The sequence below is a fragment of the Physella acuta genome, unplaced genomic scaffold (genome assembly GCF_028476545.2).
Source record: "Physella acuta isolate Inbredline_101_S28 unplaced genomic scaffold, ASM2847654v3 ptg000117l, whole genome shotgun sequence".
Classification (NCBI taxonomy): Eukaryota; Metazoa; Mollusca; class Gastropoda; family Physidae; genus Physella; species Physella acuta.
In genome coordinates, this window is record NW_026731637.1 from 230,558 (window position 1) to 252,606 (window position 22,049).

The 22,049-nt window shown below is 36.2% G+C and overlaps 1 protein-coding gene across 2 annotated transcripts in view; it reads right to left on the bottom strand.

The window, feature by feature from the left end:
- The window catches only part of LOC131934761 (acid sphingomyelinase-like phosphodiesterase 3b), a 30,767-nt gene that overhangs the window by 155 nt on the left and 8,563 nt on the right, over positions 1–22,049 (bottom strand). Inside the window, exons 4-8 of one of the 2 annotated variants that reach the window (XM_059290879.1) lie at positions 20,959–21,122; positions 17,875–18,052; positions 17,119–17,312; positions 16,316–16,583; positions 5,982–6,127 (exon numbers count right to left, since the gene is read on the bottom strand). In XM_059290879.1, coding sequence (XP_059146862.1) covers positions 6,060–6,127; positions 16,316–16,583; positions 17,119–17,312; positions 17,875–18,052; positions 20,959–21,122 — 872 coding nt within the window. In that variant the 3' untranslated portion in view covers positions 5,982–6,059. Of the gene's footprint in view, positions 1–5,981; positions 6,128–14,569; positions 14,680–16,315; positions 16,584–17,118; positions 17,313–17,874; positions 18,053–20,958; positions 21,123–22,049 lie in introns of those variants that run through there. The other variant, XM_059290880.1, reaches the window with a different exon arrangement.

Genomic DNA, 22,049 nt, shown 5'->3' on the forward strand with positions numbered 1-22,049 from the left:
TTAGGGTCAGCTGAGTAGGGGGAGGGGTCTTGTGTTTGTGACGGTAGGGAGGGGTGTGGATTAAGATTAGTCGGGTGTGAAGGTATTGAGGAGGTAGGGAGGGAGTAGTGTTAAGTGTGTGTTGGTGAGGTGAGAGAGAGTCGTACATTCATTTAATTTAGCTGGAGAGCTTTCACAAGGCCAGTTTCTTTCATAAATTCAAGTGTTGTATTCGTGTCTTTTTTTTTTGCGGGGAGGGGGGGGGGGGTGGGGGTATTTTAGATCCAACTTTCTTTTTAGAACGATTTCCGTTGCATTGTACAATGTTGACTTTGAGTTATTCCGTGACATTAGCTTTGGTTTTAATATATAGGATTTGTGAGGGGTGGTTTATGTAAGGACATAACTATCACTTTTCAGAGTCAAAGTGATAAGACATGTGGCATTTCTTGGAAAATAATTCCAAGTTGACCTTATAGACGGGGGGGGGGGGGAGGTGGGGGGTGCTGTTCATTAAATCAAAAAAACAGAGTGTTTATTTGTCACAAGCAAACATGTTTTATATTTAGACAGGGCTTTTAACAGAGGTGTCGCAGATGTTGGCATCGCTTATCTTCCTTGTTGTTCATAAATTATGTTGGTGTTGCACATGCGCATTCCTTCAGTAAAGTTAACTAAAGATAACGGCCTGTGCACCACAACATCAATGTAAAGTAGGTCTAGTAAAACCAAATAAATAATCACCATTGACATGGCATTAGATATATAACATTGCTATGAACCACAACTCTTGTCAGGAACCCTAACTTCGGTTAGATTATCATCTGACATAATCACATTTTATTACCGACAAATACTTTCGCACTTTAATTAAAATAAAACGTGTGACATTCATTATTTTTTTCATAATCGTCACACAAACTTCCCAAAAACAATTTAGAAAACATAAAATATAGCATACAACAGGAAAATATATTTATAAGCAAACATTTGTTTACAGCGTGTGTTAAACATAGATGGACCAAGAAGATTGTTATGCTGATTCAATACATTTTTATTTCGTCCCCTAAGTGGCAGAGGCGTAGCGACCCTTCCCGGCGCCCGGGGACAAACTTTCCATTTGACGCCCCCTCGGGAACAAATTATAAATTTGCACCCCCCCCCCCTTTTAAATTTTCAACTTGCCCACCCCCCCCCCCCCCCCCTCAAACTTTCGGTTTGCACCCCCCCCCTCACCCCCCCCCCTGCAAAAATTCAGCTAAAATGACATTGTAATTTGTTTTTACAACCCATTTTGGCGCCCCCTAAGGTCGGCGCCCGGGGACATATGTACCCCCTGCCCCCCATCGCTACGCCTCTGCTAAGTGGTCACAATAAAATAACAGATGGCCTACACATCCAATGTCCTACACACCATATTTCCCACGACCAATGCCTGACCCCTAGACCGAGAAGAAACAACTGTATCCCACCACACCTGACTCAAGTATTTTGAAAAGTAAACATGGAAATAAATTACGTCAACTTCTGAAGATGTTTGAGCACTGTTTCAAATAATTTATAAGACAGTCTACTCCACTTGGCTCAGTTGTAAATGTCCTGCTGTCTAGAGTCGTAGTTTACAACAAAAGTTGTCTGCCCCTCCTTATGTGTTTAAAGCGCTGTAAATGATCAATGAAAGTTAACTTTGTGCCGCTGCAAAGCATCGAGTCTGAAAGCTCTGACAGAGAGAAATAGCTGTCCATCTCTGGTCGGTAAACAAACTTTGAATGGATTTTTTAAAAACCAACTTTTAACATCATCGTTTGTCTCGTGTCATAGTTTCATTGAAGCGTGTCATAAATTTCTGTTTATAAAATTCATGTTTTTTTCAACTGGATAATAATAATTTGCCACTTTTACGAACTACTCAGAGTCCCAGAGGTCACATGACATGGAACACGGGTAAAAATCGCTGACAGAAGAACAATTTTAAAAAATGACATCAACAGTTGCGGTCCCACAGGGGCCGCAAGCCAATAAATTATAACTTATTATTTATCCCCCTTGACTGGTACCAATGATATGTTATATATATAGATATATATGTATATAAAATAAGGGGGGGGGGTGGCAAAAAAATTTGCAGCAGGGGTCGTTGTAAAAAGTTTTGCCTAGGGCGCTAAATAACCTGGCCCCCAGCACTGACTGCACCTGTACCAAAAATTAACGTGTGAAACATCACTTACTGATAGATAGACACACAGACACTGTACTGAAATTGTAAAAGATGTGTTAAACACGCATAACTAACAAAAAATAATTGGTGTGTTACACACACTATCCTACAAAAATTGGGGGGGGGGGGGGTGTGCATATTCGTGTGTAGTAGAATTAGATTTTGGTTAAGTTGATAAAGTAAACAAATTTTGTTCCAAAAATCAACGAGGCTTTGAATGGAATGAAAGAATAAACAACTGACACGCTCCCTCTAGAATTATCTGTTGACTTTATATTTAAAGCTGTTTGAATGGATGTAGGCTAGAGTTTACATCTTCAAAAATAGAATAAATGGCGCCATCTCTCGGCAAACTCATCTCCAACATCTCGACTGCTACCTATGTAAACATTGAACACACCCAATCATTCGAGAAGATGGCGTATGTTTTAGAACAGATGAAATGATGGTTTCGATTTGATGATGCGACAGTTATCGCGGGCTTTGTGGTGTGTGTTTTTGTAATGAAGCTGCCACACTCGTCATTAGTGTACACCCCCCTACCCCCCCCCCCCCCACCCCATCGCTCATTAGATACACCCCCAGGTTAACCCAGACTACCCATTTCAAATCACGCAGTGTCTACCAACTGTATTCTAAAACAAAGAATAGAATGTGTTTATATCTGCAGTGCTTTGTTACTGTTCTATTGTCTCTTTGTCACTTTACGTACGGCTTTTTTCGCTATCATATTTTTTCTTCATAGTTTCCGGAGTGTAAACTGATTTTATAAAAACATTTTTACATTTTTTGGCCTTATGTCAAAATGTTTTTGGTAGTGTTTGTTCCTTTACTTTGTATTAAACTTACTTGTTTTTCATGCACCTTGATTGCACGCGTGAACACTTGTCAGATACAACTAATGACAGTGTACTACCCGTAAAACACGTCGAGACTAAATAAAACATCACAACCACACACTAATTCAAAACACGAACTTAAAACAGCATCACAACCACACACTAATTCACAACACGAACTTAAACAGCATCACAACCACACACTAATTCACAACACGAACCTAAAACAACATCACAACCACATACTAATTCACAACACAACCACATACTAATTCACAGCACCACGCAAGTATGACTTGTGTAAGAATATCCTTGGTTGTGTTGGTTCCTTAACTTTGTATCAAACTTCCTTGTTTTTTAGGCGTCTTTAGTCATCATTAAGTCATTCAAGTTGGGATGTATATGATGTCAGTTGTCTACATAAACACTGTACATCGTTTGAAAAACTGTATTCTTTATACATTGTATTTATATTTCTGTCTCTATGAATATGGTAAATGTGAAAGATATCCATAAATGATGTCATATTTAAAATGGAGTGGGTAGCAAGAAACATAATGTAACATATTTTGTGTACCGTTTAGGAAGAAAAAAAGCTTTTAATAATTTAAGACAAACTAGTGGGTGATACTATTTGACGTCATTGTGGGGGGGGGCTTACTTTTGCGATAGCGTGTAAAAATACGTATGAGGGAGCAAAAAAAAAATTTCCTAAAGCCAACGCTGGTAGACCTCTACATTTAAAAGAAAACGCCTTTGACTTTCAAAATATCTAGCGTGTAGCGTAGGCCCATTGCTAATTTCTTGACCTTAAAACCCACTGAACGTTACAGTTACAGATGAAAAGTCTTTAATGGTTGACTGGTTTATTTGCGAAAATAACATCATGATAAAGCTTGCATCACATTGGCAAGGACTGCTTTCAATACGACTATTTTGACGGAGACATACACACCTCGCTGAGGCTCACTGAGCCACGGCTTAAAAAATTCCTACTACACAAAAACTATCCGGAAATATGTTCACATCTACACTACAGGGCTAACTCTAAGGACTAACTTTTGAACAAAAATTTCGTCCAAGTAAGTATTATGTCACCTCGTCACTCTCGTACCCCAAATAACATACTACGTTCACCTCATAACACCTCCACTACACAAATACTCTCTACCCCAGCAACACAACTTTCACTTCATAATACCTCCACTACACAAATACTCTCTACCCCAACAATACGCAACTCTCACTTCATAACACCTCCACTACACAAATACTCTCTACCCCAACAATACGCAACTCTCACTTCATAACACCTCCACTGCACAAATACTCTATACCCCAGCAACACAACTTTCACTTTATAACACATCCACTACACAAATACTCTCTACCCCCCCCCCCCCCACTACATAACTTTCACTTCATAACACCTTTGGTTGACGTGAACATTGTGACCATGGAGCGATCGATAACTTGTTATTTACAGCTTTTAATTAATAGCCAGCAACCAAAGTCATTAGCATATTTATCGCCATATTAATGAACAGCCCACAGCGGGTTGACAAGTGGTTGCGATAGACCATCTCTCCCATCCTGCTCGTGGTTGACAACCCCGACCTGTTGCCAACTGGTTGGTTGCTACAGCCCAACGATGGGTTGCTAACTGGTTGCTTGCTACAGCCCAACGACGGGTTGCCAACTGGTTGGTTGCTACAGCCCAACGATGGGTTGCCAACTGGTTGCTTGCTACAGCCCAACGATTGGTTGCCAACTGGTTGGTTGTTACAGTCCAACGATGGGTTGCCAACTGGTTGGTTGTTACAGCCCAACGATGGGTTGCCAACTGGTTGGTTGTTACAGCCCAACGATGGGTTGCCAACTGGTTGGTTGTTACAGCCCAACGATGGGTTGCCAACTGGTTGGTTGTTACAGCCCAACGATTGGTTGCCAAGTGGTTGCTTATTACAATCCAATGGCTGGTTACCAAATGGTTAGCTGTTACAACCCAAAGGCGGGTTGTCAAATAATTGACCGTTACAGTCTAACATTGGGTTGCCACGAGGTTGTGTGTTTTATCGAATGGTTGGGATACTTCCTCGTCTGGTCGGCAATGCAAATAAATATCGTCAGCTGTTGTACAAGTCATGACTCAATCTGTTGCTGTTTTTTTTATCTGGGTGTTGTTGTTGTTTTGTTTTTGGGTGGGGGGGGGGTGGGGGGGCGACAATAGAGCGAGGAGGCAACGGGTTTTTTCTATTGGATGCCATCATTACATGGTCATCATTACATGGCCATCATTACATGGTCATCATTACATGGTCATTATTACATAGTCGTCATTACATGGCCATCATTACATGGTCATCATTACATGGTCATTATTACATGGTAATTATTACATGGTAATTAATACATGGTAATCATTACATGGTAATATATTTATTATATATAAATAATAACATAAATTATACATATATATTATATGGTCATTTTATGGTCATTATTATATGGTCATTATTAAATGGTGATATCATTATGTGTTCTTCATTATTCATTTTATGGCAATTCGCTCGCAGTATCGGATCAACAAAATTCAAATCAAATACCGGTATCGATACTCCCGTTCAATAAATGATCCCAAGTCAAAGTTCTGTACCTTTAATTTGCTTTTAAATCTGACGCTTAGACCGAAAGGCGACTAAACCTAACTACTGACACAAAACACACGTGTGTGCCTTATATTCATCTTTTTGTCAATACTAGAATAAATACTGATGTACCTTTTAGAGTACAATTTCAAATGCTTCATATCCTTAAAAAACTAGTAAAAATTGATATTATGTAATAAACTATTAACTAGGTCTAGTATTGCTGATGTCTAATCCTTTACCCAATTCCTATACCCAAATCCTAACTCATTAATCAACTAATTAAACGTGACTCACCAATGTCGTCAGCGCATCTTCCAATGCCGAGTACAGCCAACAGCAGCCCTAGGAAAAGGTAACCCATCTCTATGAAGTTCACTCGTGCAAATGAGCGTTGTCTGCCCCTTGTTGTGAATACCGATGGCTTGGCGTGACCTTTGACACTGGCGGTAAATAAGGTGAAGGCAGCAGTGTCGCAGTTATTAGTACGGGCTGGGGTGGGAAGGAGAGGCCTGAGCTGTAGTGCAATATGGGAAAAACACGAGAGGAGGGGAATTACATTTGTAATGCTAGGCTATCCGGGAATAGAAATGAGGACTGAGTGTGTAAGTACTAGTGCAATGTGACCCATTTGTTGAATCAAAATAACGAAGCATGGCTGGTAGTGTAATTTAATAGGGTGGCCGTCTCCACATTGCACCCCTCTGCTGAAAAGTGTTTCTTCCGGACTTTTTTCTCCGGGGGAGGGGGGGGGGAGGGGCGGAACTTGATTTTTCGGAAGGGGGGGGTGGACACTGGTAAAAGTATATGTTTCCTTTATAAATTCCATCTCGTTCGGGGGGTGGTAGACTTTCTTCGGGGGGGGGGGGTCGAAGAGATGCCTGGAAGAAACTCTGGTCATTAGAAGAGAGGCGGTCTCTACCACGACACCCCCTTACCTCCCCCTCCACACACACGTCGTTTGGTTGATAATAATATTCTCCACGTGTAACCCTCTCATGTCTGTTGTTATTTATGAGGTCTTTTTTTGTAGGGCATGCGGACATTTCTCTTGGACTTATGATGTGACATCTGCCCCACATTCAGTTACAAATATTGGCGGCTAAGCGTTTGTTGGCGAATATTTTCAGTTTCTAATTCGATAATTCGATTACATTGTTAATCAATTCATATCAATAAACCCGATCTCTAAATCAGATCGCTTCGAAATTTACAGGAGCAGTAACAGTTTTTAAAAAGGTAGAACAAATACTAAACCAGCAGTTTCCCCCCACCCCTCGAAGAGATACCCGGAAGAAACCCTTAAACCAGTATGAGTGACGTAGAGCCCTACCTCCTTTCATATCGCTGTTAACACTTCAGTGGAGCAATACGGTCTTAAAAGGTAAAGAAATTGTATTGCGGGTTGTTATTTTTTTTTATTCAACCTTGACGATAAGGCTCCTGAAGAGGCTCTAGACGAAAACATTATTGTGCTGTTGTATCTTTGTATTCATCGGCGTAGATAACGTAAGGTTTGCTTAAACAGGGCATTGGGGTCCAAGGAACATAGGGGCTCTGTCTCTCCTTGAAAAAAGTTGTTTATACAAAACAAAAATTTAATTGGAAATCAGCTTTTTTTTCTGCAGTAGAAAATATTATAAAATCCGTAACATTAACATACAAATGAAAAAACTTACATATATATATATATATATATATATATATATATATATATATATATATATATATATATATATATATATATATATATATATATATATAATCATTTAAAAAGTTTTTAAAAACCCACGTTTTCTGATTGAAGTAAAAAGTAGAAAATAAATGCTATACATCACAATAATGCAAGCGATCACTCTACTATAAGCGATGAAAAACGTGGGGCGCCGAAGTAAAAGTTATATTACTATTGATTAGATAATACTATTGACTTTTACTAGGGAGCTTGTAGAGAGTCAACAGTATTAGAAACTGTAAGAAAATCACGGCGCCCCACGTTTTTCATCGCTTATAGTAGAGTGATCGCTTGCATTATTGTGATGTATAGCATTTATTTTCTACTTTTTAGTTCAATCAGAAAACGTGGGTTTTTTTTAAACTTTTTTAATGATTATTATTTTCTACTTTTTAGTCTTTGTATGTTTGTTTGCATTCAAATCTTGCTATCGATTTTATCTTTTCACTTTTTTTTGGGGTAAACGAAGACAACTCGTAAAAAGACAACTCGTAAAAAACACGTTGTGTGAATACGTTACTGACTAGAACACATAGATTTGAACCCGTGTCGAGTGGGTTAGCAATCGTGTGCCCAACCACTCGACCATATCTTCTCCCCCATACTGGCCACCAGTTGTTACGTTCTGGTTGTTTGTAGACAAACAACGCGTGACAACTACTCAGTAGGCAAAAAGAGGGAGAGTATCGAACCTTCTTTTCATCAAATTACAGTTACTGGGTTATGTCCCTTTTTCCCCACGTTTTTATATTATTATTATATAGGGGTATAAAATGATCAATAAAATGTTTCCATGGATCAATTTAGTAATAATAACAGTTGAATATTCTATTGTCATCCGAAACAAAGCTTCCCTGAAAATTTCAGCGCGCTAGCTAACTGGGAAGTGCACGAAATTTCGATCGCAAGATTTGATTGGAAAAACAAACAAACAAACAGAGGCGAAAGCAAGTTAAAGAAACGTGGGAAATATAATACAGAATACATTTACAATCAGGACGTATAAAATACCAATGTACAAATTATTTATTTGATTGAAAACCCCTCCCTCGTTATAAGCAGTAGTCGATTTCTTGGCTGCCCACATTTCCTCCCGTTGTAGCCTAACGGCTGACGAAGGGACCCACTGGTAATCTGCGTATAAGGGCCCAAAAATCCTAGCTGTTCATATCGCTATCTTTGAAAGCTTTCAACTCTAATACACTCAATGTTTGAATGTGACAAAGTGGGTACTTATCAGTGTTTCTTCCAGACTTTTTTCTCCGGGGGGCATTTGAAATATTCGGGGGGGGGGGCGGTAAACTTTCTTCGGGGGGGGGGGGGGGGCGGAAACTGTTAAAAGTATATATTTTCTTTTATAAATTATATAAATTTCATTTCGTTCGGGGGGGCGGTAAAAAATTTTGGGGGGGGCTTTGCCCCCCCCCCCCCCCGAAGAGATGCCTGTAAGAAACTCTGGTACTTATTGTTTGGCTATTTCAATTGAATCAATTAGGGACTTTATTCAACAGCAACACCATGACTGCCCTCGCATATCGTATGGCATCGACTTGACTTAAACCCTGTGAAGCCCCTATGGAGCAATGGATGTAGCTACACCTTTCCGCCCTACTGTTTGGGTATAGAATCTAGTTTTCGTATAGTTTTCGTTTAGCATTGTGGGGCTTACATATATAAACCGAAAATATAGTGTTATATGAAATGGTGTTTGGTACATAGCAAAGTTATATAACACTAACTTTCAATTATTATTTTTAAATTATATTTTTACTATAGGCAATGTGGAGTAATGATTGAGAGCTAACCCCCCCCCCCCCCCACACACACACACACACACCACACACACACCTTTGGAAAAAATAGAGTGCTAATATGATCGTGGAAAATAGTGTTCAATGCGGTCCATTTCATTAATTATTATAATTTATATATGATTAACCAAATAGCTTCTCAACATGGGTACATTCAGCTGCCCAACATTAAACAAAATTTATCTATGGCTAAATTATACCAAACAAACTGATGATACATTTCACCTTATAAAAAATCAATGCTACAAGTGTTTAATGGTATCTGGTCATTTAGTTTGTAGGCTGATAAAATGAGAAGTGATTTCAAAAATTGCTTTAGCTCAGTATTTGGCGACAGGATTTTCACAATGACATTGAACTGGCTTTCATACATGGACCAACTGCCAAGGCAAACACAAAACTCATGTCAGCAATCAACTGACTTTCAAACATGGACCAACTGCCAAGACAAACACAAAACTCATATCAAAAGTTAACTGAATGAAAATTTCTGCAGAGTTATCTTGTTAATTTAAATATTTACAAGTAACAATTTGACAAACCAACATTTTTAATAGGTATAAAATGCTAAATTAAATTGAAAAAAAGAAATATGAAAACAATAAAAATTAATTATTAATTAATCATCTGAAAATTGTATTCAACAAATTATTTAATATCATCACCTTTAAGCTTTAAAACCTACATTATAAATATAATGATCATAGGCAAAACCTAATTGGCTCCATCAACATGTATTTAGTCAGCACAACCAATATTCTTAAAATCAGCATTTAGTCAGCACAACCAATATTCTTAAAATCAGTATTTAGTCAGCACAACAAATATTCTTAAAATCAGCATTTAGTCAGCACAACCAATATTCTTAAAATCAGTATTTAGTCAGCACAACCAATATTCTTAAAATCAGTATTTAGTCAGCACAACCAATATTCTTAAAATCAGTATTGTGATAGATTGACGAGGAGCCACATTGGTGTTAACAGCCTTTTATTTACAGACAGCCATGATGCAAAGAGAGGAAGGAAGTGGCGAGCGACAACTATTTATAGATAACAACATGTAAGGGACATCACTCAAGATAACAATATAAATATAATACTAATACAGAAGAGTGAGTTCCCTTGACCTCACAATTATCTCAATCTATTACATCCCTTTACCCTTAGAACACAATAACACATCTCTCAATAGAACAATTGATAGTATCCTAAAATCACCAATTATATTGTAACATGAACACTATGGTAGATTACATCCTTACAAACAATGCACAATATGCTACAACATAATCAAGATACAACACAATGATGTCAAAGTCCTTTTGACCTTTAAAATCATAGGTCTAACTTATTTGGGACTTTGATTGTCCTGCTTGACCTTCTCAGTGGCTTTTGATTTGGTGACTCAAGATTCTGACCATCTGGATTCTCTATCTCAGGAGGTCTAGGATTTAAATCATTAACTCCAGAATTTACATTTTCTGACTCCAGACAACTTGGTTCACTCATATCAACAGAACTTGGTTGTGGAACAAACTGAGTTGGTGTGAACTGATCAGATTTGGTGGGATTGACAGATTCACACTTATTATCTGCACAAGTTATTTTTAACTGGTCTGCATGTCTACGGACAATAAGTCCATCATTTGTTTTTACTTTATAAGACACAGGTCCTGTACATTGAACAATTTGACCTGGTATCCATTTTTCCTTTCTCCCATAGTTTCTTAGATACACATTCTCATTAATACCAAATTCTCTTTCAATGGGTGTTCTGTCATGATTTACTTTTTTAATTGGCATCTGAAAGTATTATGCTATTATTCAGATCCTTAACTGGCATAGATTTCTTTGATTGATCAATTTCCTCAGGTAATTTGATAGTGCTTTTTCGTAACCAAACATACTGTTTAAAAGTAATATCCTGGACAATATCACTTTGCAACTGTGATCCAGTATTTGAAGTGGGTGTGTTCAATGGCAAAAATCTTTGCTCTTTTCTTTTGATGTTACCCTTTTAGTTTCTGTAAGTGCTAATGATGTTAGCAAAGTTGTTTGATGATCACATTCCTTCTTACTAATGTATTCTCTTTAAAACATTTGAAATTGCCATATCACCATAATCATTTATTAAGTTACAAATACTTTGTTTAGGCAACTCTGACTGATAATGGACTGCATCTTCTCCATCTTTTATATTATCTTCACAAAGGTTTTTATTTCTTATTTAATATGGCCTTAAGTCATCATTCACAGACTCTTCAGGCCAACCATTCATACAGTGCTCATATACTTTTATTAAGCACTCATCTTTTTGTGTTTCTCTTTTAATATCATTCACATTTATATTGGAGTTATCTATGATAGTGAAGAGAACAAATACATCTTCTGGTACATAGCTCAGGCTTTGGTTTTTTAAAGGTAATCTACTAAGACTATCTGCACTATTCTCAGATCCAGGTTTGTATTTCAATTCATAATTGTATGCAGTTAGTGTGATAGCCCATCTTTGAATTCTTGGTGAGGCATGCTCAGGTAGGGTTTTGTTTTCTCCAAATAAACCTAGCAATGGTTTATGATCTGTAAAGATGGTGAACTTCCTACCAAACAGAAACTTATGAAATTTCTTAACACCAAAAATGATGCCTAAGCCTTCCCTATCTAACTGAGAATAATTTTTCTCAGCCTGGTTCAAAGATCTACTGGCAAAAGCAATGGGTCTGTCACCCTTCTCATCCATGTGGGACAAGACTGCTCCTACACCATCTGGTGAAGCATCACATGTTAATATAAGTCTTTTCCCTGGGTCATAGTGAGTTAGTAAGGTGTCAGCAGACAAAGCCTCTTTTGCTGTATTAAAAGCAGCTTCTTGTTGTTTACCCCAGTGCCAAGTTGCATTTTTCTGTAGCAGCTTGTACAGTGGTGATAGTTTACCAGACAGATTTCCTATGAACTTTGCATAGTAATTTATTAAGCCCAAAAAAGCTCTTAGTTGTTGGGTATTTTCAGGTTTGGGTGCTTCTTTAATGGCTTTTGTTTTCTCAGGTTGAGGTCTGATGCCTTGCTTGCTTAATATATAACCAAGAAAACTAATTTCTGTCAGCATGAATTGGCATTTATCTTTGTTTATCTTTAAACCTTTTTCACCAACAATTTTCAATACTTTATCAAGTGTTTTAAGATGTTCAGTGTCATTCTTACCAGTTATGTACACATTGTCAAAGTACACACAAACATTTGGAATGTCCTTAAAAATACTGTCCATGACAGCTTGGAAAATTCCAGGGCTAGATGATATGCCAAAACATAGTCTTTCATATTGGTAGAGTCCTTTATGTGTGTTTATTGTCGTATAGACTTTTGAGTCTGGATGCAGTTCTAGTTGAGTGTAAGCATGACTAAAGTCTAATTCAGTGAATTTGTCTCCTCCTGCCAAATTCAAAGAGATTTCCTCAATGTTAGGTATAGGGTACCTATTTAGCTCTATTTGCTTATTCAGTGTAGTTTTATAATCTCCACAAATTCTTATAGAACCATCCTTCTTTAACACTGGCACAATGGGCGACGCCCAATCGGAATAGTCTACCTTCTTTATGATGCCATTAGATTCCAATCTACTTAGCTCATTTTCAATTTTATTCCTCATTGCATAAGGTGGAACTAGCTTTGCAGTATCTTGGATTTGTGTCTTTAATGCTTAACTTCACTGTTCTATCATTTAGTAATCCAGAGTTACCAAAAACACATTTATTTTCAGATATAACTCTATCTAGTGAAGTAAGACTAGATTCTTTTACATTCTTCAATGAACAAATACTCTCCCAATTTAACTTAAGATCACTTAACCAGTTCCTACCTAGTAATGGTGGTCCATTTCCTTCAACCACAAGAAGAGGAAGTTTAACACTTTGACCATTATAACTTACATGAACCATACACTCTCCTATTACCGGAACATTGTCACCAGTGTATGTTGTTAAACACTTGTGACATGGCTGTAGAGGCACTGATCCTCCTGTGACAGCGTCAAAATCTTTCTTTGTTATGACTGTTAGAGATGCTCCAGTGTCAAGTTGGAAGCTGATGCTCTTACCGTTGATATTAACTTGTACATTGATGGGAGCATGACTTTCTGATTTCACAGGGAACAGGTTGAACTCCGGCTGCAAATCAGTTTGAGCATTTTCACAGGTAGAGTGGTTCATTGGTTGGGTTAGGTAGTCTTGGTGAGAGTTAACATAGTGCTGCCTTTGGTTGCGGTACTGTCTTGACTGGCTAGATTTAGCAACAGACGAAGACTTTGCAAAGCAGGCCTTGGCAATGTGACCTTGCCTACTGCACTTATAACAAGTTGCTGACTTGAACTTGCACCGATGAGATGCATGGGGACCTTTGCATCGATGACATTTTTGATAATTATTACTAGATTTAGATCTAGGATTTGAACGAGCAGGCTGTTTAGCATAAGTTGGAATGCTCTGATGGGGTTGATGTTTATTGACTAACCTGCTGTTTACTGCATGGATCTCTGAAGGTGCTAAAGATCTCGCCGCATCTGATGACTGCTGGAATGACATTGCAAGTTGTATTGCTTTTTCCAATTTTAGATCTGACTCGAGCAGCAACTTTCTTTGAATATCAGGGCTGTTTACACCTGTCACAAACTTTTCACATAATCTGTCAGACAGCGTTTCTCCGAATTCACAAAATCTACTTAAATGACGTAAAGCAGCAACATATTCTGATATTGACTCGTTTGTTTGACGAGTCCTACTGTCAAATCTAGCTCGACATAGAAACTTTGATGGGGTAGGCGCATGGTGGTCTGTTAGCTATTTGCTCAGCTCGTTAAAGCTCTTGGTAGTTAGACTAGCTGGTGCGCATAAGTCCTTTAGTAGCCGAAATTGTTGAGGCCCTATGACTGTTAACAAAATAGCTCTCTTTTTGGCTTCTATCGTCACGTTGTTAGCTTCTAGGTAAAAGCTAAACCTATCTAGGTAATCCTGAATGATTTCATCATTCGCATCAAATTGTTTTATTTGGCCATACAGCGCCATTATTCTAGAAATAATTAGCTAATAAGCTCTAGCAAACCTCTTTTTTGCGTAAGTAGGTGCTCTTTCTAGTAGATGTTTATCCTTCGTCGCCAAAATGTGATGGATTGACGAGGAGCCACATTGGTGTTAACAGCCTTTTATTTACAGACAGCCATGATGCAAAGAGAGGAAGGAAGTGGCGAGCGACAACTATTTATAGATAACAACATGTAAGGGACATCACTCAAGATAACAATATAAATATAATACTAATACAGAAGAGTGAGTTCCCTTGACCTCACAATTATCTCAATCTATTACAAGTATTTAGTCAGCACAACCAATATTCTTAAAATCAGTTTATTAGTATGTCATTGAAACACTTTATTTCCATCAATGGGAAAACGTATTCTGCAAATCAGATGAAATAGATTAAGTAATTATGTCAATTAAATAAACACACTCATTTTATTTATTTTTTTTTTTGTTATTTATAAACTGCTGATCAATTGTTTAAATCAACAAGACATCCACTATAAACTGTGACAAAACATCCATTTACAACTGTTTTAGCCTTTATTTGCGGAATTAGTTTCTGAATTAATTTTTTTTTTCTAAAGCAATGTGTTATCATATTGGTTTTGGCACACTTGAAGTATATGTCAAAGAAAATTTAGTTTCATAAATTTTTTAATGGCCCATAAATATATTGGTACCTATAAGTACCATCAGGAATGTAGAACAAAAAATTTATAAAAATTACAAAACAAGAACAAACGGTACAATTTATTTACTAATAACATGGTAATCATTATAACAAACGTTTTTTTTTCTTTTTGTTTTCTTTTTGTAATTTTCACACATCAACACAGAACACGTTTATATTTTGAGTACGACTTTTATTGGATTTTCTATCGGAATACATCTTAGACCTCAAACACAGCAATAGGTGCCGAGGTGTCATGCTCATTCATTTCTAATTGACACATTCTTGTCTTTGGTCATTCTGGTGTTACAACAGTTACTGGACTGAACCTGCTTTTGCTGGAAGCTTCAAATAGCTATACAATAAGCCACATAAACAAATTCAGTACACTACTACTACTAGTAGTAATACTAGTATAATAATAGCCTACTAGAATGTGAGGACAAACCTACACTACAGTGTAAACTTCATACATAGAAGTGAGCTTCATGTGGTTATAATAGGCTTAGTGGCCAACAGTTTAATGTCTACTGGTAAAAATTTGCATAACGATTTATATTATATGCAATTGTATGGAATATTACTAATCTACAGATATGCATTATTTACATGTTAGTTATTTATTGTAGGCTAGATTTTTATTTTTTTTGCAATAAATTTAACTAACAAATCTTACTACTAGAACTAGACTTTGGCATACAAATAAACTTTACTAAACCGAGTAAACTAGCCTGCAACTGCTATCTTCATTCTTGTTACACTTTTACTACTACAAATCTGCATTGCATTACAATATTTCTTAGATAAACCATATGCTAACCTTCTTTCAAATGTATAAATAACTTTTTTGAGTACATTTCTATAATTTGTTATCAAAATAATATGTATGTCACTCCACATCAAAATTCTACCATTTCCAAGAAATCCTAAAAAATAATGACCGTGTGCCCTGACGGTACTCATAAATACTCGTGTAAACACTGATCTAATACAAAGACTATTTGACTAAGATTGAATAAATAGAAGCTTAACACACTTACCTGACTGCTGAAGATGCCAATAAAAAATATTTGGGGTTGAAAACTTGAATAATAAGGTAAAACGAAAAGAAATTAAGAAAACATGTGAGATCTGTGAACTACCGATACAGGAAGATATTGAAAATAGCGACGCACCAAAAATTTTCAAAAAAACATCGATTTCCCTCCCCCTTCCCCTCCACCACATAGGCCTACGGGTGACTCAAGGGAGATAATACTATCAATTATATCAATATTTTTTAAACTTCATCTTAAATTTAAAACAATACAGTCGGTTAATTAAAGTGGTACTCATACGTACCGTCAGTAGATAAAGGGTTAAGACTGTTGATGCGATCAACTGAGCAACTATTAGCTTGTGCTAAGTTGTAATTGAGGCCACCACACAGAATGTCTGCCTTCATTTCTTCTGTGCATTTCATGTCCAGCTGGCTGACCACCCAGTAGTTGCAGAACCTCTGGTAGTATTTGCTCTTGTGGTCAGCTTTCAAGTTCTCAAAGATTTTCCTCAAGGATGAGACGCTCATGTCTGGAACATCATAGGCAGTGGTGAAGCTGTATAGCTCGGCCTAGTGAGGGAGGAGTTGAAGTTGGTTAGGAGTAACATTAGTGCATGCATGTGTGTAATCATATGGCATTGTGGTGACTAATTTAAATATAGAGTCTGTCTAGCTGTAGTGGGTACTCAACATTAATTGAGAGGAAAGTGAAGCCATTAAAAGAGATGGACTCTACTCCGTCTTCCTGATTTACTGTCAGATTACATCAGATCATTCAACACCTTTCCCATGTCATATAAAAAAACGTCAGTCTCAGTAATATTTTTTTTAAATATCAATAACTTTACTATTCTTTATCTTAGGAATATAAAATAATAGATTTTATATCTAATAGTGCAATTTTAAATTTATGAACACTTTACATATAAGGATATTGTTGAAATAATGACTTACACAGAGAACTTTGTTTACTTGTGAAGTTGCTGAAATACTGCCTTACCCAATTCATTTGTTTTCATTGTTATGTTGGTAACATACTGACCTGTACAATAGGTTTTATTAGGTATCATGTTGGTAAAATACGGATGATGAAATACTGACATACCCAGTTAGATTTGTTTTCTCTATTGGCATCTGTGATGTTGATGAAGTACTGAGTGTAGTCCAGGTTGACACCGGTGTCCCTGTTGTACTTGACCAGACGAATGCCAGGGTTGTGAGCCTCTCTTGTCTTTGTTGGTAGCTTGTACCTCCATGGTGTTACTGATGGGGCATTAAACTGGGTTACTGCCCTTTCACCTGTTAGAGAAGTGAAGAGTTATGTAAACATATCATTAATACCAATCACAATTTGAAGTAATGAGCATGAGAGCAAGACGAATACTGGATTACACTTACGGATACCCGGTAAAGTAAAGTTGGCTGAACTTAGGGCTAAGAACATCAGTGAGCATCGCCAAAAATGGAGACTAGCCAATGGGTATCTGCCTCAAGTTTAGGCAAGGAGCCTGAACTCTACATCAGCCAAGTTATGCCTTGAGATATGGGATGGCATGGTAGCACTCAGTTACTAGCCTGAAGGTCTCGAGTTCGATATCGGTCTGGACTTGTGACTGTAGGATGCTCTGTGTCCACCCAGGTCTAATTGTTACCCAACTCACATTAGGGAAAGTAAAGGCGGCTGGATTTAGTGCTGCACACCATCCCTCCAAGAAACAGGTGAACTCTTCTTCATCTGCATTGTGGATTGTTAGACAGTGAAGAAAGGTGAACTTTATGTGTGAAATGCTACTACTTTTTAAAAATTCTGCTACCATGTAAAAAATAATGTAGTTTAAATGTAGTGATTGCAAAATTGTACCTTTCTCATCTTGTAAGATTTTAAAGCTATCAGCATGGTCGTGTCCATAGTGAGTTGCCACAATAATATCAGAATAGTTGTGGATGATATCCATAAAAGATTTCTTAAAGTGTGGATAGAACCAATCCGAATATCCAGGGAAGAAAAGGCCAGGTGGGACGTGGCCAGTCACAAAAACCTGTAGCAAGCCAAAAATTTAAATATTATAAACAAAAATAGGATTTATAATTTCCTCATAATTAGTTTAAAAAATACTAAACAATATTTTAAAATCACATAGCAAAAACATTCAGCAGCAGTTTTTTAACTCTCAGCTTCTTAACAACTATCTATATACTACAAAAACTCAAGTTTTTTTACACGTTTGAATAATTTTTTTTTGTTTGTCTGTTTGGTTATAGGAGAGAATCTGCATTATGTGTATAGCTGTAAAATACGTAATTAAGTAGGAAACAATGTTCTTTTTGACCAAGCTGTTAATCACAAATTAATTTTAAGACGTTAATTTATTTATTGATTGATTTAGATTAAACCACATTAATTATTAAAGTTCAGAACAATGACTTTATTTATTTTGACGTCACATGATTTATTTACTTTTTACAACATTAATGGCGGCTTCCATTGAATATTTTGTTTCCCATCCAAACGTTTAAGTTTAACGCATTACAAAGCTAATTTTCTGTCGGCTATAGCTTTAACGATACTTCCGTTTATTAGGTTCCAAGACTATTATCACTTTTTAATAGTTCTAATTTGAGTATACAATAAATTTCTCTAGATCTAGAGATCAGCTGACGGACGGTCGAAAAGAGAGTCAATCCTAGATCTAAAATCTAGAGTCTAGGTCAAACCAAAATTAATTAGTTAAAAATAAAAACCATTATAAAATCACAATAAGTTATTGAGTGTCTTTATAAAACTATGTTAGTCCTTAAATATTTAATATAAATCATTGCTTTTTAGCTTCAATGATCATCTAATTCGATAATACATTGGATTTATGATTTATCTATCTAGGTTCAAAATCTAGAATCTAGATCTACGAAAAAAACTAGACTTAACGTAAATTCTACATCTAGAATCTATATCTAGCTCTATCTAGATCTAGAATCTATGCCAATACTTAACTATTTCAGGCCTTAATTATTTTATATAAATCTTTGTTTGTTTAGCTATGGAATTGGCTAATTTAGGATAAAATTTAATTTGAAATAATACTAGGGCCTACTAGATGAAGTACCTTATGCAGAATAAAAGTAAAATATATCAGTAAATACGTCCGTGATCCTACGAGCCTAGATAGCTTAGGTGTTAGTGTATTAGTTACCATTTATTTTATGTTTTTTTTTCTATTTTTTTTTTAAATGTGAATGATAAAGTTGCCTATCGGAACTTGGCGGGATACAGGGCAGGTGAAGTAAAGTTCATCTGTTTCTTTGTCCTCAGTACATAAAGGGATAATGTGGTCAGAGCCATACTTGGCCAAAATCTTTTTTTTAAACGATAAAAACATGTTGTCTGAGACTTGGCGGGACACGGGGCAGGTGAAGTAGAGTGGGGTAGGTGTATAGTTCACCTGTGACATCAGCATATGAAGGGATAGTGTGGTCAGACCCATGCTCAACCGAAATCTGTGTTTTAAAAGAAAAAAAAATGTCTGGGGTGTGACGTCTTTTTTAATGTGGGGTCTGTTTTTTTGTGATAATTAGTGACAGTAGTGAGGGGAGGGAAAAGTTTAAAATTATCAAATAAATCTGACGTCATTATGGATGACTCTTGGGTAGTCTAGTTGTATCATTATAACCTTATTCCTTGCTGACTATTTGCTTTATCCACATTTCAAAATGTTTAACTTTTTCTAAATGTAAGCATTGATTTAATTTTGTCTTTTTAATTATTTATGCAAGCATGTAATTTTAATTAAAAAATTCGTATAAAATTGACATTTTTATTACAAGCTTTTATTTAACTTGCTTCCTCTGTCGTCAGTCTGTCTAGACCGAAACGCCGGAGTGAAATTTCGGAAACTTCTACTTGACCGATACGATTCACACTTGGTACGTGGGTCAAGACATTAAGACAATGCAATCTAAAATTAAATTTGACGTAATTGGATGCCTAATTAATTTTTTATGAATTATTTAAAATTTGGATCGAATTAGTAGGCATGTCTATCCAACCACACCACACGCGTCATCACGTTCAATAGCTGCGCCATCACGTTAAATGGCTGCGCCATCACGTTCAGTAGGCGCGCAATGGTTTATAGTCATGTAACTCTATTGTAAATAAAACATTTAAAGTACTGAAAAAAAATTCATAAAACACGTTTTAATAACAAGCTTTTATGTAATAATGAACTAAAAAGTAGAAAATAAATTATAGGCTACAATTTAAATAACTATAAAGAAAAGCGTGGGTGTCTTCCTTAACATTAGTAAAGGTATCCAATAGATACTAAAGTGACCTACGCTTTTCTTTATAGTTATTTAAATTGTAGTCTATAATTTATTTTCTACTTTTTAGTGCATTATTACATAAAAGCTTGTTATTAAAACGTTTTTTATGAATTTTTTTTCTCAATTTAATATTGACTACATAACAATTACCAGTTGTTTTTCTACCTATTTTTTTTTTTTTTTTTTTTGCCTAATGTCTTATACTGTGAACACTTTATGGAGGAAACAGATGTAAAATAAAGGGACGTAAAACAGGTGTGATGTATTATTTGTGTCCATGTGACATGCAGCATATATAATATATGGTAACAAAAACAGTGATATTTTAACTTTACATCCCAAATATAAAAATAATTACAAAAACTTGTATTTTAACATTGCATTCCAAATATAAATTAACAAACTCATAGACCTTAATGGTTTGAATTAAAATAATTCAGTTAGCCTTAAGAGAACCATTATACTTAGGGCGTACAGTTTATGTCTACAATGTGAGAGGTGGGTCTCTCTGACTTTGGTATGTAGCCTACAGTACATTGTATGTCTACATTATTTATAAGAGTGGTGCACCTGATTGAGGTGTTTTTTAAAGGATATGCATCATGTTCGGCTCAAGCGTTACCTTCTCTCCTTTATCTTTAGCACTTTGCAGCTGTTGCTTCATCCACTTAAACTGGTCAGTGGGGTCAGTCATGTTGGCGGTCAGCTTGTCAGTGGTGTAGTACATGTTTGTGTTCAGTGCCAGAAGTCTTAGGCCTGGTCTCACAATCACAGAGTAGTACCCGCCTGCATGAGAAATAAAGATTTTAGTACTCACATTTATGTATATTTGTTATATATAGGCCCTAATATATATATATATATATATATATATATATATATATATATATATATATACCTAAGGTATGGTATGGTTCTTTGTTGATACTATCCAAATAACTCAGAAATAACCAAACTGACCTTTGTTTAAAAATTTTTACTTTCTCGTATATAGGCCTACAGAGTATAGAGAAAGACGTGTTGTAAGCGTGCAAAATAAAAATCGAGATTTTAGCAAATCATGACGTTTTACACCTCCCTGAGTCGGAAAAACATAATTTTGCAATCTTGTCCGTATTTCTGTGTGTGTATGTACTTGTGTCTTTAACACGATAACTTGTGTACCGTAACAGCTAGGTTGATGAAATTTCATATATATCAAATTTGTAGATCCGTATCAACTTTTGAGTGATTTTCGATAACCGGAAGTGGAACTTTTTTTACTTTCAATTTTTCAAAAGCCTATAACTTGAGTACTATTTCAGATAGACAAATGAAATTTCACATGTCAGTAAAACTAATTCTCTGCATTCTGTCAAATTTTTCTCAAAAAAAAGCATGCTAATTTATAAAGTACTAATAATATCCCGCACTATCATGCACTTTTAGTTTGGCGTTCACTTGGTGTGTAATTCTTTTTTCTACGAGATTTTATTCTATTTTAAAAAGTTAAGTAATTAAAATTAATTTAAAATATTCTCTATATCTCGAGTAGCCATCCCCCGTAGTGTTTTATACGAAAATTCGAGAAAGTTTAGGGAGATCACTCCCGGTTTATTTACATTACAACATTGCAAAAAGTTGAAAAACTGAAACGCAGTTTTACTTCAAATTGTTCGTTATGAGTAAGTAATACGTTTGGTGAATATACCTAGAACACATTCCTAGTGTACA